At 39.7% G+C, this 18,644-nt stretch overlaps 1 protein-coding gene across 4 annotated transcripts; it reads right to left on the reverse strand.

The window, feature by feature from the left end:
* Positions 1–247: 247 nt before the first annotated feature.
* UBE2D1 (ubiquitin conjugating enzyme E2 D1) lies at positions 248–18,618 on the reverse strand. 4 transcript variants are annotated; one of them, XM_075759003.1, is made up of 7 exons: positions 18,496–18,618; positions 9,957–10,020; positions 9,826–9,857; positions 6,994–7,071; positions 6,621–6,726; positions 4,181–4,274; positions 248–1,150 (listed from the first exon to the last, which is right to left on the reverse strand). In XM_075759003.1, exons 1-7 carry the CDS (start codon positions 18,517–18,519, stop codon positions 1,105–1,107), a joined length of 444 nt encoding a protein of 147 aa, XP_075615118.1. In that variant the 5' UTR covers positions 18,520–18,618; the 3' UTR covers positions 248–1,104. The 4 variants fall into 4 exon arrangements, with proteins under 4 accessions (XP_075615118.1, XP_075615120.1, XP_075615119.1 ...); XM_075759005.1 differs by lacking the exons at positions 248–1,150; positions 4,181–4,274 and adding exons at positions 4,308–5,768; positions 7,506–7,623 and having other exon boundaries at positions 18,496–18,536; XM_075759004.1 differs by lacking the exons at positions 248–1,150; positions 4,181–4,274; positions 18,496–18,618 and adding exons at positions 4,308–5,768; positions 7,506–7,623; positions 11,595–11,996.
* Positions 18,619–18,644: the final 26 nt, after the last annotated feature.

An 18,644-nucleotide genomic window follows, 5' to 3' on the forward strand; every position in this document is an offset into this window, starting at 1 on the left:
TACAGATGTAACATGTCATTAACCTAGTTAAAATCCTATATAAAGCAACGGGCACAGCATGCTAAATAAATTAGGCTAAAACTAGCATAGAAATTAATCGCAACGCAGTTCTAAGTAGTATGTGATGCATGGCTTTACTTTCCCTTTTGTCTACAAGACACATGCACACTTAATATTTCGATTCTCTAAGGTTAGAACAAGCGCATTAAGAATATGCATGACTGAAAAAAATAAAAGCCAAGGCAAGTAGTAGAAAATGCATTTTATTTATATGGAAAAGGCTACATTTAGGTTTGTAAAAGGTCTGTGATAGTGTTATGTTGCCCACATGTCAAAAATCATTTGTGAATAGCAACAAAACGGTTACATATCTTTCTACATAGCAGTGCAATTAGTTCACATTGCAATAAAATTAAGTCAAGTATGCAACAGAATCAAAAAAAAAAACCAACCAAGTGTTTCTCCATAATCAGCGTACAAAGAATTACAGTGCAAAGATCATTTTAGGTTTTAAGAAATCTGCAGTCAGTCTTTAGAATATCCTAATGGGTGGGATACTCCAATTCTTTTCATTACTAGCAGTTGTATCTTGTCAATACTGTGCACAAGCAAGTAAGTCTAAAAATGAAATGACTTACATGGTAAATAAAATATTTAGTCTATACAGTAAAAAAATACAACTTATATAAGTGAACTAACAAAATGAAATTTGAACACACTTATGAAACGGACAGCATACTTGAAGGACAGACATACAGTATTCATCACATAAAAACAGCTACTTTTTCCAGCAAAAATAATTTGGTTGCTTTACAACTGCATTATGGATCTCGTAGTCTGAAGATGCAGATGTCCAACTCTTAAAAACCGTAATAAATGTCTTCTGCAAAGCATACGAAGAGGATAAATATTCTTATCACAGTCATAAGGTTATTTTTGGAAGGTTGTTCTCCCTTGCTCTAGAAACACACTTACATGGGTGAAAAAAAATTCAAGGGGCATCATGATACATTTAAACAGTAAACTGTGCTCCATTTCCTTCTAATTTTGAAAAAACCCTAGAATTTACAGTACTCTGTGGTATATGAAAAAGTCTTCACAAGTTTACATTGCATATTTCTGAGTCCATTCTCTTGCATGTCTGTTGTATCTGTACGTGCAGAAAGAAGGCATTACAGTGAAGAGCTGTTAGTGATACACTGACAATGGCCACATATTTAATACAGATGTTACTGAGCTTTTCACCTCTTAGCATTGATTCAAATAACGTTAAAATAGCCTAAAAGCCAAGAAACCTACACCCACTGTACGTTCAGCGTCTAACGTTACCTACCAAAACTATTTAGACTCAAACTCAAACCCAATCTTACAGGTTTGTATTAAAATGCATACCACCGTGCATACTTACTGCATTTCACAACCGGTTCCTTTATTTGTACCTTAACAAGAATTCGTTGTCAATTATTCCTAAATGTGTACGCTATTAACAGCCTGAGAAAGTTCACGCATTTCAGTTGCATAAAATTCAGTATCATTAACTGGGTTTGGAAAGGGTGGGGATAGAAGGCACAGTATTTTGGGGGTTTTTTTGGGTTTGTGGTTTTTTTTTTTTTAGTTCTCCATTCTACATTTCAGAACCTGAAAAGAAAATTTCCTGAAAAGCATTTTTGACTAGATTTTAAGGCTTGGGTCTTTTCCTTCTGGTAGGAAGCTGACTAGCACTCCCAAAGGTAAATGTCCTCTGATCCTCACATTTGTTACATTCCACTCTTGAGGCCAGAGTCGCTTTCTTCTGGGTCCTCCAGAGAAAATAGGGACAAGTTTTTAAAACCATTTCTTAAGATCAGTATAGCAACTCATGTACTAACTGGTTTTGTTTTTACAAATATTCTACCATACAAGCCTTTGGATTTTTACTTATAGTAACATACCCATAGAGAAATGCTATGGGGCAACCAGCCATATCTTTCACGTCCTAACTCCAAGCTGAGATTAAAAAAATATTAATAGGCGATCAGCATAAAATAAAGCTCTGGTCAGGATCACACGTTCTCTCACTTTCTCCAGCAATGATTACATTTTGAGTTTTGAAGACAGCGAAATATCCCTTGTTCACTTCTTTCACAAACAGGAGGCACTGTAGCTGAAATCACTGTTAAGTGGATGGATAAAAGCTGAGACACAAATGGGCAGAAGCTGAGGCACATCATCCTCAACTCGAACGCTATCTGCTTTGCAGTACAAGCCGCAGAGTTCAAGCACTTCAGAAGTGGGTTACAAAATTTGATGGTATCAGACCTCAAACTGTCAGAAAAAGGCCATTTTAGTAATTCTTACTCTGGTAAGAGAAATACTATGCCATAAGGCTTCCATGTAACTTCTACATCGCTCCTCCTCTATCCAGTCCTCAAGGTAAAAGCAATACTCAAACCTTCGTGGACCTGTGGTTTGTGACGAACCACAGGCCATGAGCATGCATTGCAAGGAGTCTGCAATGGCTCAGTACCAAAAAACAGGTACCAAACAATTTCTCAGTCAGTTCACCAGAAAGTGGAAAAATTCTTCTGGATATCACAAACATTCCGTGCAATCTGAAGCAGAGAGTCTAACAATTAGAATAGTTTAGAGCAAGATTACCGAGGACAAAAAGCCTGCCCCAAACTAAATCCATAACCTTTTCCGCAGCTTGAAGAAGTAGGCAGATGAACAGCGGTGGTTAGGCTGTCTATGAATGTGCTGCATAGCTACGACTCTTTAATTTATTGTCAAGGCCACCAGAAAATGTGTGACAGATTCATTTTGGGGGAAGGTTTTTTCATTCTTGGCCAATTAAGACTAAGGTTTTCCAAATACACCCAGAAATTCCTACTTAATTCCTTGCCACTATCCTAAATTGATCTTGTGCTTCAGTCTGTCTTAATCCCACACACACCTAGACAATCCACAGGTGCAAAAACCCGTTACAGAAGACGGCTCAGGCCATGCTGATAGACTGTGCTCAAAATACCTACAGCAGCAGAGTTCAACAAAACCTCCCAGCAGCAAGCAAAATATTTCCGTCCTAGATCACTGCCTCTGTAAAGTTTGTAAGCCCAGGAGAAGCAGGCAGCCAGTATGAGAGCAGAAAGTAAGCAAAGATGGGAAAAACTCACACAGGTAGTATTTCCTCCATGGAACCCTTTGGAAATCATGCGGTCTAATCTGTGGAATAAAGGGCCCAAGCTTCCTGCCACCCGAAACTGCAACAAACTCTTAAGAAACCAATGCATCGCTTTGCTTAGATATCCACGGATGCCACTATTCAAAGCTGGAGTGCTGAAAGGAACTGCTCTAGAAAGAAACACCTCTATGCCAAAGCACGGGGCTTGCTAGTGACCTCTAGATCCTGTTATCTGATATTGTGAGGGTGCAGCAGCGTATGTAGTTATAAGACAGCATTTCAAAACCCTCCTTAGGAGTGATGTTGGCAAGCCTTAAAACTGAACTGAAAAAAGCTTTAAAACTGAAATTCGAGTGGTTCCGCACTGTAAGTCAAAGACCGCAGAACAGATGTTTCAGTCAGTACAGTATTTTCAGAGTTAAAACTCCTCAAATCAAAATCAGGTTGGGACCAGAAGCATGTAATGCTTCGGCTTATGTGCTGTCCATGTTACCTACCCAGGATCAGACATTTCCTGCAAGTTCTACAGCTGTTCCAGAAAGTAAAAGAGGTTCTTTTTCCTCTGTGAGACGCTGCAAATTGCGATAAATGAGACAATGGTTCTTAGCGCTGAAAAGAGCTGAATACTAGTCTAGCCTACGTTCACAAATTTGTGTCAAAACCACGTTTGTTGTTCATACATAGCATCTTACTAAAGGCACAGATTTTACAACCAGGGGATCACAGTAGCAACAAATAATTGGGAATTATTTTTCATGCAATGAATATAAACACACAACACAAAAGTGTGAAGGTTTTGTGAAACTTTAAGTACAAAAAAAATTAGCAGTAAGTATCCAACAGCTGCGTATGCCTACAGTTTCCTGCTTGCCATTCCACTGATAAGTATTTTCAAGATTTAAAAATCTAATCCTGTAGAAATCTATGAAAAGAGCATCGTTAACAGTTAAGATAGGAGGTTGCCTAGCAGATAACCATCTGCAAGTACCACACACAAAAATATGTATATGTTATACTCACTTTTCCTTGTCTGACTTGTAGATCTGTGCAATATCCGGTACTAAAGGATCATCTGGATTAGGATCACAAAGTAAGGAGCATATGGACAATAAAACTAAATAAAAGAGACACTAGATTAAACAAGTTAGTTTGCTTTATTTCTATAATCCTTTAATATATTCCAGTACACTGAAGGAGGGTGGTGGACGAGAGGTTGTAAAGAGAATGCATATTACTGTTAAGCATTTACACAGCTGTCTTGCTCAGAAATGTTTATATAGCATCATTTTTCTAGGTCCTACGTAAACACCACCTAATATTAGCCTAGAGAACTCTCAACCCATGGACCTGTACCTTTTGTTACGATCTCTCTCCCATGTTTTAACCTATGAACATTAACCAAACTACAGACTACATAGTTTTATATATATATATATGTTTGATCAAACTAAGACCTTCCATCTACAGTTATTTAAGATAAATAATATTGTTAATATTACACTGCATTGCAATACTCTATTTGTGCATAACCTTCTCCACTTCTGTACTGACAGTTATTCTCTCCTTCATATGAACATTTCGCTTAATTTCATAGAAGTGTGACTTCCATTTTGGGAAAATACTTCATCAATATTATATGCAGGTATTCATTTATAATTCCATATTCATCTGTTGGTATTAAACCAAAGATGTTTGATTTTTCTAACATTTTCAGTCCGTACTTTTCAGGAATTTTCTATTTTTATACTCATAACTAATATAAATACAAGACCATGCAGTTAAACAATTCTAAAATGTGTTGTGAAAGGGAATTTGATGCTACAGTGAGAATCTGCTGTAGAATAGGATTTGTTTCTCCTTGCCTTGTCTTGTCACAAAAGAGCCTGAACTAACACCTACTTCCAGCTGTAGCAAGTTTGACCACTTCATACTGACACATTTCTTTTTATTAAGTGCCAAATACACCAGTAATGTTAGAAAATCAGGTTAGAATACTTGGTCACACCAATCAAAGGTGCTATCAGTATGTTGTAATCCTCTGAGTCAGTAAAACAAGAACTCTAAAGGAGAAACTTCCACGAGCCACTGAACTAACTTCTAGTTTATGAAATATATAATGCGCAAGCACGTTAAAAGCACGTCAGATCAGAACGCGTGAGACCAGCAGACTGCTCATCTTTATAACTGAAGGAACCCTCAAAAAGTAAAGACACTTACAGAAAAGTACTGAAAATCTGAAAACTTAGTTGTCAGTTGTAAATACCAACCGTTAAACATGATAAAAGTGCCAACTCGCTTGCTAAATACTTTCTAAATAAACAGAAACAAGACAATTTTTGCTCAGCAATAAAACAACCAACCAATTTCTGTGTAAAGTTGATACCAACTACACACAAGAGCAATTCATGTCTTCAGCAACTGCATCAGGAATCAATATTCAGCTTGGATTTTATGTAGCTTGTGAGATTACTGCACAAGGTTGTTATGCAGAAGCAGAAACTGCTTTTCCAAGAAGGTGTAACAATTGCACTTGCATAGAGCAATTTCCATTGGACAAAAACTAACATTTTTTTTTCCTTGCTTGTACACCAAAGGCGATGACACCGCTCTAAAAAAAGACATGTAGCTTCGAGAGCTCTCAAGCAGTAGGAAAGATGTGATACTGTTTAACCTTTTCAGTCTCATGGGAACTTTCTGTAACACGAGGAAGAGTGTGGCTAAGCATTTTGAAGACAGGTGAGGAAAAAAACCCAATGATAGCACCCACATTTTAAGCAGCTTTTGAAGGGACACAAAATGCCTACAACAAAAAAACCTTGCTTAATCGTAACCTCAATGTTCCAAAAAATCTAGTGTTCAATTTGAGGAAGTTTAACGACAGAACTAGATTCTTTTAATAAATATTTTACTTACGACTTAGAAAGCAGCCACATTTTAAAAAACACTCATCTTACAGAGGAATGCAAACCAGAACAATTTATCTCATTTTAAAATAAAGCATAATTAAGACCTTAGTTCACACAAGGATGGTCAGGCAACCCAAAGAGCCATCAAAAAGCAATCAGGGAAGCCCCCACACGTCAGTATCAGGGCTTCCATTTACATCCAAATTCATTTGACTTTGAAGCTCTGCTCACCGGTTTCTCCTCCGTTCTGCGTGCACAGTCAGCTATAATACAGAAACTGTATTTTGGGCTAAGTGGGCATTTATTATTTTACCCAACTTGTTTCAGAACATTTCTTTGCCATGCCCATAATATTTTATGTAATGTGACACTCCAGCTAAACTCTGCAAGACCTTGGATCATAACAAGAATTCCAATGGAATTTGCCACTTCTGTAACATGCAGGATACATGAGTTCCCCCCACTGCCACCCATTAGTGCAGTAATACACAAAAAAAAAGCACCACGGCAGTGTATAAAATTTCAGAAATCCATTAGCAAATCTGGGAGTTTACCTTTAGATACAGTCAGAGCTGGTGACCATTGCGATCTCAGGATATCAAGACAAATACTCCCATTACTGTTTATGTTTGGGTGGTATATTTTTGTTGTAAAAGCAATCTGGAATAAAAAACAAAACAAAACAAGTAACATCAAATTCTGTTCATTACATTTGGAATCCTTGACACTGTCCTTTCACAGTTCCAGTCATTCTAGATCTGCCAACACAATTTAATGTACAGTATTATCTGTTCATCTGCTATGAACACGTATCCTATTGCTGGCTTTTCTGGTTTTAACTTCTAAAATTACACCCCCCAAACGACTAAGACAAAGAAACAAAGGTTTGACCAAAATATTGCATACGTTTTGAGAGAAAGGCCTCACCTTTGGTGGTTTGAAAGGATAGTCCGTTGGAAAGTGTACTGTGAGAAAAAATACTCCCCCTTGATATGCGCTATCAGGCTAGGGAAAAAAACACAAGACAAACAAAACGCATTAATGTATTTCAGTTATTCTGGAGCTTCCCTTCTGAATGCAGATAACCTCCCAAAGCTATGAGTACCTTAGAAAATCCATTTTTTCCCCCCAGTACGCAGCCCATACTATGGTCTGTGTACTGAGAAGGCACAGAGGGAATTGAACCCTCTGCGGAGCTACAGTAGAGCCAACCGTGGCCACTACTGCAGTAGCGCAACAGGGCTACCAAGTGCTGCCCTTCTTGGGGAGAGGAAGGGAAGGAGCGGTGTTTGACTGGCGGAGCTACAAAACTGCCGATCCATCAGCTCCACCGCACCGAGGGGAATACAAAACCCAGAGCAGGTCTTCCAAATCCTGTCTCCGTGCAATACCACAGCTGCTCTGATCCTCCTCCATCCTTAAGCTACAAATATACTTACCTTCAGAAGTGGTTTCTCTTTGCAGATGCAAAGAGTAGGATTTTCCAACATAATTCAGGTGATCATGATGACATCAGGGAGTTTTAAAACACACAACATCTTTGTGACCTGTACAAATCTGTGAACATGCATTTTGTTAGAGAACATGTGCACAGGTTTACGTCCAGGTTGCACACAGTTAATAGATAGAAATAACTTTGTTGCAGTCATCTGCTGAGGAAATCTTTCATTTTTATTAACTAGAAAAGCAGAGGGAAAAGTCTCAATGCTAAATGAGAGAGAGCAGCGCTGCCATTTCCAATTAAGGGAAGGAGAAGAAAACTTTTCTCATTACGTGGTGAGTTTAAGACAGCAATATAGGAACTCTATCTCAGCAAAGCTGCAGAAGATCAAGTTTTTGGCTCTTCTTTTGGAAGCAAAGGCAGACTGTTTTTTAAATAAAATGTTTACCTTGGAAATGAGCAAAATTTACAGTTTTAGAGATGAACATAAGAGGTAAAGTCACAAATGGTCCACTAGGACACGTCATCTTACACACTCAAAATGCAGACAGTGCTGCAGTGTAAGGCAGGTTATATATAGTACTGCTAGGAAGTCAGCATTAGGTAACATCAGAAGAGAGTGCCGCTGTACTTCCAATTAGGTTTGAAAAGACTGCTTGCATGCATACTAAATGGATTTGTCAAAGTTCAAATAAGCTGAAGAGGAGACAAGTTCAGCGTCAGACAGAAGGCAAAGTCACACTATGTTTTATGAGTAAGGTATATAAAACAAATTGATGATGCCCATAGACAGGAGAAGAGGTTACCCTACTTCCACACATAGGAAGGGAATGCTGAGGGCAAGCTTTCATCCTACGCTTCCTTCAGGCCATGAGGAAACACACAGGGGTGCATCCCTATTTCCTTATGTTATCAAGATAAAGGATTAACATGCTGAAGGTGTTCTTTTCTTGTATCTCAGCAGATATGGCTGAGAAAGGCTGGCAAGAGATGCTCGTTCTCATCCTTAACTAGAGAAATCTGAGGAACCTGAAGCAAAGAAAAGAATGTTTTCCGCTACAGAATATGAAAGGTGAATTGCAAGTTGGAAGAAAAAGTGGAATTTAAGGCAGGATATATGTGCTAATATTTCCCTTACTCAGTTCATCAGAGTCATTCAGGACAGAGACATCATCGGTGGCAAGCATATAAGTTTTGTTAACTCTTAACTTCTTTGCCGTTTTGCCATTCACCTTTAAGCAGTGCAGAAAGGCAAGCGCCAGAATGACTTTCTATGTGAAAGAACACAGTTTTTAAAGAAAAATGGCAAAAGCACTAGTATCCTACAGAAAAACTTGCCACAATCATTTCAGTGGCTGCTGGGCCATTGACACGTTGGACAGACTCCCGCATACCAGTGGCAAATTAGTGACTCATCATCTTCCACTGCTTCAGAGCAGCTGCGCTGAAAATGCAGAAAGTCTCAAAGCACACACAATTCCACTTTTCTCCACCATGTGATGCTGCATCTTAATGCATAGAGTATTGTCTCAAATTTTCAACTCACACAATGGTTCAGCTCACCATCTGAACCAGACACTCCTCTTTCCAAATTACTAAGTTCAAAGGGAAACACTAGGAATACAAACTCCTTACCATGACATTAATAAACACCCCTTCCCTCAGGTCACGTTGTTCTTTATTCTTTATGCTGAAACTCTTCTCAGTTTTCCTTTAAAACTTTCTGTTCTTAAGTTTTATTGTCCTTTCTTATGTCACTTCCTTGACAAGAGTTGTAAATGGGGTCTTCAGAGATCGCCCTCAAGCTGAGGAAAGCAGGCCTTTCTTGCACAGAAACCAAAGAGTTCCCACAATTGCTGGTCTACAGTTTGCAAAAGCCATCTGCTTTTGCCAGAGCCACATCACAGCCGTCAAATAAGCTCTATTGAAACGTCCCCAAAATCACTCTTGTTTACAGTTACCAACTTTAACATTGGATTACACCCACTCTTCCTCCTTTCAGATGGATGAATCTTCCCGAATCGAAATGATCATCTTTGAAAAGTGAGCGTTTCGCTTTGCAGCCCACATCACCGATACAAACGTTCGGGATGCTTAATCAGTCAACCGCAATTTCACAAAGAGGATGGATTTTTCAACAGTCACAGAAAGAAATGACTACCAGACTACCAAGAACAACAGCACCACTCTAAATCTTTAATCTGTGCACAGCACGGCTGAATTTGACTGCTGTGTTTACAGAAACCCAAATGAATCCTTCTGTAACAAAAAGGGAAACAAGGTCTACTTTGTACGGGACATGAATTATATATACTTACAGGTCCCATAATTGTTGCTTGCCAATGAAACACTGAAAGTCAAAAAGACACAATGATTAGAGAGTTTCTGAGCTTTTTCTTAACCGGAAAAAAAAGTGTTAGCTGTGACAATGTATTTATGAAAAGCTTACAGTCATCTCCAACAGGTCCAGCAGAACAGTGGGCCGGTGGGTCTCGCTGCAGATCGCTTAGCTCCTGTAAGAATTGAGACATCTACATGAAAATACAGACCGCGCAGCAGCATCACTTCAAAACTAAGAATATAAACTGATTTTATTAAATAGATCTGTGGTATTTTTAAAGAAATCAACACTTGAAATTGCCCATTGATATGAAAGATATTTTTTTTCTTTGCAGATAGGTTTGCAGCTAAAGACAACGTTGTGCTATAAATTAATATCTGAGATTATTTAAGAATTATACCCAAGTTCATAATAAGCTGGATATACTGAAGTAGAGACAGAAAAAAATTAAGAAAATGAAGGGTTTATCGATTTCTCTGTAAACTCACCACTCAATCTAGAAATGTATGTGCTAATCTGACTGTTCCTTTAGCTTTTGATTTTACAAAAGCTTCCTGTATTGGCCTAATCTATGTACACTAGCTGAGTTAAACGAGCTCATAAAATGCTTGCAGTCTGCCTAGAGGTGATATATGATCATAACACAAAGGTTTCTAAGTAAACTAGAACACAAAGGAAAAGTATTAGCTCTATGTCTTATTTAACATACCTTCATTTAATTCCCTATATGTTCTTGAGTTTGGGTTTTTGTGGTGTTGTTTTTGGTGGTGGTGGTTTTGGTTGGTTGTTTGGTTTGGTTTTGGTTTGTTTTTTTTTTTTTTTAAATTACTACTAAAAAAACCCCAAGAAAGTTGACATTTAAGACAAGTGTTCAGAGAAGCTTTTGCAGGTCAACAGATTAATTTTTTTTTTTTACAGAAGTCCACAGAGTCCCAGATAATTTTAAATTTTTACTTCATTACACAAAACCAGCTCAGCTTTTCATCGGATTTATCATCACTATATCAAATGCAAAACAAGCCAGGCATTAATATTGGTTCATTTTCCTTGTTTAATTCAATATATTACTTTCAGTGTCTGAAGTTTTACTGTACTAAGAACAAACAAGTTTTTTCCAATTCTGAGCTAATAGGAACTGTGCTGCTTTAAGTCTAACAATTAGGTGTAAATACTTCCATTGAAACAAGCTAAAAGATTTGTGCTAATTACTCAAAACATACACATTTAAGTCCACAACAGACATAAGCAGGTCTGCAAGTATCTCCTTGATTTTAGCTTAAGGAGTAACAGTGGAAACATTTCTACCTAAAAATCATTAGTCAAGACAACTAATTCCAAAATCAAGGTTTAAATTGGAACTAAGTTTCTCACTCAAGTGCAGAATTTGTGGACATAGTGTGCTCAGACCTTACATACAATTTGAAGGGTTAACACTCCACACTTCTCAACTGCTGTGATATATTTATCCATTTATGACATCCAGCAAACATTTCAACTACACACTACTCTCTTTGAGGGAGCCCATTTACCATGAACCTGGCACCTAAATTCAGGCACACTTCTTACAGGTCCACTCCTGGCCCCAAATTCAATTCAACAGATCTTCAGCCAGTTAATAGAGTAGTAATGTTACGACTTGCTCTGAAGTCACTCCTCACAATCTTTGTGATTTAAAACAAGAGAGACAGTTCTTTGACATACTGAAATAGCTCAGGTTGCCAACTACTGTTACTTGTCCGCCCGTACCTTTATTTTGTTGGTGAAATTGTTTGCTGGTCCAGAAACAACATTCCGGGCCAGACTTTGACTAATAAAGGCAATAGCAAAACCCTTTAGAAGTGCAGGTCCCTTTTTAATCGGAGGATTCAGATTTCACTAAGGGAGCGCGATACAGAGAACCAGTAATCTATGCAAAGCCAAGTCCTTGCTAGTACATGAAGGGAGTCAACAAGTCTCAAGTTTCCAGGAGTCAGGAGAGTTGTAACAAACATTACCAGCAGCAAAACAGTTATGGCCACCGTCCACCCTAATCTGCAACGCAAGATCTAACCCAGCAAGAGAAGATTAAGCACACACTAAAAAAAAAAAAAAAGCCAGCTATACAAGACCTAGCCTAAACAGAGAATTCAAAGGCTAAAAATCACATGTTTTACAGCAGTCACGACTGACTGCTGAATTAAAGGTAATGACGGGGAAAAAAAATGTAGCTTAAACTCAGAAAGTCCCTAAAATATATGCAAACGTTCCCTTACGCATATGCCAACTGCTAGGCAAGCACTTAATTTTGGAGTTGTAAGCTTGTAACAGCGCTCATTTGCTAGATGCTTTCCTCAAGATCTGTACATACCCCAAACCACACAAACTGGGTTTAATTCACATGTACACAGGTACTGCAGAATCGGTAGGAACTGGGGAAGGCTACTCAGGTAATCGCTTTCGATTTGCCCAGGCTAAGGGCACTGAAATTTGTGCGTGATAAAAACCATGTTTTAAATCACACCCTGATGAGACCCAGAACTATCAACTCCTGTTATTAATATTTCCCTAATAATGATGAAGAAAAGGGTCTCTTCAACAGAATTCACTAAATGAGAACAATGTTCACGGATACATTCATGGAACTTCTGCCGGACCAAAACCTCAAAAACCTAATAGAGCAAATTCAAGCCATATTTTGCAATCATAAGTCGTAATGTACTAGAGCTAATACGGTTTAAAAATACAAATGGTAACATGATGAAACTTTGTAAATTGAGTTTGATAGTGTTAACGGTTTGAGACTTTACATACAGAACCTCAGATCAAGCTGTGAAAAAAGGACTATTCAGCTTTATCCTGTTCATTATGCTGTTTAAGCTTCATATTCAAAGCAAATTTATCCAGAGTTGTGAGATTTAGGCTTCAAGCTTTCCTACGTCTTTTGAAATGGTGCATGGAGATAGTCGGAAGGTCCCTGTGAGTCAGGCTGACTTGTCCGTGTCCAGAGCTGACCACTGCAGAACAGTTGTGATTATTTTCTAGAGTAAGTAGAGGTAGAAAAACTGCTTCAACACTTTACCTAGTCAAAAAAGAATGAGAAATTGAGTACAAGAATCCTCTATACAAAGCAGTAAAGACGCTCTTCACCAGAAGCCCAAAACCTTGCTGCGTCGAGAGACAAGGCTGAAGAGTTACAAAGCACAATGTGCTGAAACCTCATCAAGAAGTGCAAGAGAACTGTGTGTGAGGCTTTGCACAGTCAACACTAACGATTTCCCTGTAATTTTAAGTTAATTGGTTCCAGCAGCTTTGTCCACGTTTCATGGATTATCACCATGCTGCTGCACGATGTAGGTCTGGTTACTTCAAGGCCTTGCCTACACCGGGATTTTTAGACAGTTGTATAGAAAATGCTGCTGCAAGACTTTGACAAACATAGGCTAAAACCCAGGATCTATAACTCAAAGCAGCACCGGTTCAGTTTCAAAAGAGAAAGTCAACACTACAAATTACAGTGTCCACCGACCGGTGCAGTGTCTTTTATGAGCATACACAAAAGCAGAATTTTGTCTGCGAGAGATGCAAACAGAAGTATCAGTTATTTCAAACACTGGCGAGTGTCGCAGCGTAAAAGCATCTGTCAGAAGCTCTGACACAAGCCACGCCATCCCAATACAGCCAGGGTAAACTTGTATGGAGAAAACAGCTAAGCTGAGGACAGCGGTAGGAATAAATCTTGTAATCCTCTCACACAGAGAAAATATTACAGAGCAGAATAGAACACTGCTAACGCTACACCTCTAACTGGTTGCAACGAACGGGTGCACAGTAAGCTGTTTCTCCTGTTCGTAACTGCAGAACAGCAGCAGAGCACAAAAGCAAGCAGGATTTGTGATCAGGTGTAAAGTAGTATTAGCATAATGCTACAAATGCTAAATGACAATTACCAGAGATGGGCACAGCAAAGCCTCCAAATTATCACCTTTCATCGCACCACACATGCTGTAGAATAGCTCTCTGGGTAGCATGAGACAAAAATTTAAAAATGAATTTAACAGATGTAAAACACATGCTATAGTAAGCTATAAATGCTGGAAACATTTCTGAATGTGCAGACTAGTACTCTTTGTCAAAGTATAACACAGGTTGGATTTCATAAAAGTATAAAGTTGGTGAAGACTGGAAGGCCAGTTTAATGCTCACATGCTTCATTAGCAGTCAGGCTTCTCCCCTAAAAAGCTGCTGGAACAAGATCGTAAAGGATACTTTGATAAGGCGAGAAATATTCTCAGCATAGTACTCATGGACACTCAATGGCTATGAGCATGAGTAGTAACAAAAAAAAAAGCTCTAAAAATGTCTCCTTCATTAAAAAAAGGTCGAGGGAAAAAAAAAAGACTGCAGAATATCAGAAGACCAAAATAAACTGCAGACAGCATCACTAAAAGCTATTTTAATTCTCTAAGTGACACAAAACCACAACCAGAGCCCTTTTCCACACTGTTATTTTAAATATAGGTTTTTAATATTTGCCAGCTATGTTCTTAATTTTTGCACAAAATGCACTGCAGACCACAGACTCACTTCCTAGCAACTCCGTGCATACACTGCTGCTATTATATTAAAGCTGTTTGGAACCATCTGTCAAAGGATTCTCTGTTCTTCATAAATTTGGTAAATGTAAAGCAAATATTTATCATAACATTTCTTGATATAAAGGTAAGTCTTAGTAATAAAGTATTTTTATACATTGGTTTAATAAAAACAAAAAGTATTGCTGTGTAATCACAGCTGATGTTTTGAAAGCAAATTAAAACATTTTAATCTTACAGATCCAAAAAAGAAGTTTTCTCAGTATGTTTATTACCATCCAAAGACAGCATGTGACTCAACAGTTTCAAGTCCAAATCAAAACCACAAATATTGATAGAATTTTATCTACTTGAGCAAATTTACAATAAAAAAGTTATTTTCAACATAAATATTTAAGCCCACGTGTCCTGTTAGTCTAAACATATATGAAACACATATTGAAACAAACATATAGTTCATTGACATTTCTAAATGTTTGAATGCTTCTATTCTTTCTGAGTTGTAGGAGAAAAACAATCAAGCACTATGCACCAACAAGATGAAAAACAACAGCTATTTTTAAACCAGTCTTCAAATGTGCCTCTTCTAACTGGTTTCAAAATCTCTTCTAACATCTCTTCTAAGTCCCATTTTTTTTTATGCCCATAACAAAACTAAATACTGGTTTTGTACGTATTTCAAAACAGCCCGAGGCATTAATAAGCATAACATCAACCCCCTATTAACACTAGAGGAGCCCCCAGAAATACAGGATTAAGGATGAAAACAATCTCCTCGACTGTAATACTGAACTGACAGGACAGCAAACTCACAATTAGATATGTACACAGAGCCCTCAGAACAGCAATCTCAGGAAAATGGGTCTGCGTAGGAGGGATAGGCAAAACTGACCCACATGCTAACTGGCATAAGCTGACAGCCTGAATTATTTTCTACCTCATAACAATAAAGGTGTCTTTGCACAATATCCTTTCCCAAGCTAAACCTACACTATTCGTTGTGTTTTCATAATTTGCAACATCTGGAATTTACAATGCCCACAAAAACATACATTAGTCTTTCACTGGTGCGTCGCAGACTACAGAGAAGCAACTCCTGCCCCAAGAAACATCTATTCTACATCACACGCAGAACGCAGCCTCAAGTTTTTGACAGCGTAGAAACCCAGTGCCTCTCTTTCATGCAATGGCAAAGCAAAGCACTGACAAGGTAAACTAACACAGGCTCCTTGGCTTAAGATGATTACGAACACACACACACATACCCCCCCGTCCTCCTGAGATTCTCTGAGGAACTCCGAGATGAATTTGTCACGGAGGCGGCACTGACGGCTGTGTTTGCACGGCAGGGCTTCACGTCCTCGCTGCTCTTCCACCCGCAGCACTAAGCAGAACATACTTTCAAATGCAGTGATCAGCTTGTTCATTGGCTATTCAGTTGTTCATTTTTTAAGAAAGCTCCCAAGCGCAACACATCTTAGCGTTACTAACGTACGGTCTTGAAGTCCACACGCTGTCCTCCTCTGAGCAGTCCCTCAAGGTTGATCAACAAAAGACGGGATGCAACGACACAGATCACAATGGCAATACTATTTAGAAATTGGAGTCCCAACTGGTATGAGACAAAATATGCTTACTAACATTTCTACGTATTACAGCTTTGTTTCCTCTATAGGTGCTATCATTCTGAACACATATTATCCAAATTATTGTGAACAAACACTCAAGCTTGCCACCAAAATCCCTTAGCTGTGTTAAAGTTCAATTTGAACCACCCAAGCTTAAGTTCAGACAGTATGTCTAGACTGACAAGCTCCCAAGTAATACCATTGTGTTTTCTGACAGCGCTTTGTTCTCCAAAGAGTTCCTCTAGGCACTTTGTGAAACTATGAAGTCTTTACAGCATTTCCTCTGCTCCAGATCTTATCCCTTCCTACCCTTGAGATACAACATAGCTATGAACCTTTATAGCCAGCCTGAAACATCAGGAAGTTAGATGGGATAAACACACCATCACACAAATACATTTCATCTAGCACTAAACTTCCAGTTTTGGAATTTTCAGGAAAGCTCTAAATATTACAGTGACATCAAGATAGTTTGTCTTTTCTATCTTTTCCCCTTCATTTTAACTTTCCATTTGAAACAGCCCCACTTCCTTGCCACTTTCCTCTTCTACTGCTCCGAAGGCAAGCTGCTGGCCAAATCCCTCTGGTAGTATTTTTTTCTTACCCTGGAAAGGCAGCAGACAGCAATGAGGGGAGTTAATGAAAAAAAGAATACCAGCAATAGACATTTCTGCTGCAAACTAGAAGACGTAACCCATTCTGAATCTAATCTCAAGGCTTCTGCTAGCTCCTTCCCTGACGTCTCTTCATGTTTCAGACAGAAGTTATTGTATAATCAGGAAAGCTTACACTACCTTGAAGTCAGCATCTTGGTAAGCATTTCTTCAAAGAGTAGAAACTAATAAAGCTAATAGGATAGAAGATACTCCTTCATAAACAGTCTACCCATAAATTTCACATCTATTGAACGTGAAGTTTTTACATGCCACACAAAAGAAAGTTGTGGCTTTCCAATATATCGGGAAGTCTCTAGGAAGAAAAGTTACCCAGGGAACATGACAAGAGAAAAATACGGACAACAACCCTATTCTAGCAGGATCTTATTTGTAAGGCCACAAACTACCACTCCATCTCAAAAACAGCAGAAGACTACCAGACTTTCTGCTTTCTTTGTTCACCTTAGCGGCACGAAACTGAACAAGAGGAAGGAAAAGGTATTCAGAAGAATCCTCTTCTTAGAAAAGGACAAGGAGATACTCAAATATCAAGGAGATACTTGCAAGGGCAAGGAGATACTCAAAGAAAAGGTGGGAAATCAGAAGCCAAGAAAACACAAAGCATTTCCTAAACATGTAGAAGCATGGCAGAGCTTACTGCTAGAGAAAAATCACTGTAGTCATTTATTAGTATTTGATATTACATTCAAACGCAACATTCATAAATACGTGATACGAAGTTAAAAAATCTTCCCTAATCCATAAAAACATTTGTAGCGTGAGACCTAACTACTAACATCTGGTAAAAATTCATACAAGTAACTTCGTATCTATTGTAGGGTATCCCAAACCTGCTCGCTGCAGGGTTAAACGGTCATTGTGGAGTTCTATTTTGTAATAAATACCAACGTTTTCCAATAGTAAAAGGGAATTCAGAACAAGAAATTACAGCACGGTCACAGAACCAGGACAGCACAAACACCGACCAAACCTGGTGCGTCAACAGCAACAAAATACCACATATTCCATGACACGGCCAATGCACTAACGTTAACTCAACTTCTATGTTTACCATCCATAACGCTTTTTTTGGTCTGTATTGTACAGTGACCCGTTAGGTCTTGCCAAACAACAGGCATCTGGACGTTTACTCCTCACTTAAATCCTAAATAACACTTACAAATGTTATCCAAAAGGTCTACAAGTGGGATACATTCAAAGGTCACATGAAGTACCGGGCTGAGGGCGCTTCCTAATGTGGAAAACCCGCCGATGCACAGAGCTACCCGAGCTGCGCAACATTTCGGCAACAGCCACCTTACACCTCTACTAAAGATAACCCGGTGACACCATTTCGCCTTTCACCCGGTACTTCACCACCACACGGCTTCGGGAAACACCTCAGGGGTTTTATTAACGACAGTTTAAAACACTGACTCGGGGTTAGGGGGGCCTTCAAGAAGGTGAAGAGTCCCAAGACCAGGAGACCGACCAGGACTCCCTCCCCCCCTTTCTTCCCCTCACGCCCGCTCCGACCAGGGCAGCCGCGCCCCGCACCGGGCCGGGCCCCTCCGGCCCGCACCCTCAGGCGACCCCACGGGGGACGGGCTCCGGCAGCCGGGGGAGGGCCGCAACCCGGTCGGCGGAGGGTGGAAGGTTGGGCCCCAGGCAGAGACAACGCGGGGCAACGGCTCTCGCTGAGCCGCGGCCCGGCGCCACCCCCCGGGGCAGCAGTGGGGCGGAGGACCCCTTCCCTTCCCTTCCCGCCTCCCCGCGGCTCGGCCCCACTCACTTTCTGTATCCGCTTCAGCGCCATGGGAGCGCGGGGCGGGCGGCGGCGGCGGGGAGCGCGGCGGGGGGGGTGGAGCGGGCGGGTAACGGCATCCACGCGCGCCGCGGGAGGCGGGGGGGGGGGGGGGGAAGCAACGGTGGAAAGGGCGG

Source organism: Balearica regulorum, chromosome 7, assembly GCF_011004875.1.
Source record: "Balearica regulorum gibbericeps isolate bBalReg1 chromosome 7, bBalReg1.pri, whole genome shotgun sequence".
NCBI classification, from domain to species: Eukaryota; Metazoa; Chordata; class Aves; order Gruiformes; family Gruidae; genus Balearica; species Balearica regulorum.

Bases quoted from the DNA above. Each gene is read 5' to 3' on its own strand.
- UBE2D1 (XM_075759002.1), bottom strand. From the start codon at position 18,519: ATGGCGCTGAAGCGGATACAGAAA. The intron at 9,858-9,956 runs GTAAGCTTTTCA...TTTGACTTTCAG, and splicing joins TGGACCTGTTGGAGATGACT to TGTTTCATTGGCAAGCAACA. The intron at 5,769-6,620 runs GTAAACTCCCAG...GTCTTTTTTTAG, and splicing joins AGCTCTGACTGTATCTAAAG to AGCGGTGTCATCGCCTTTGG.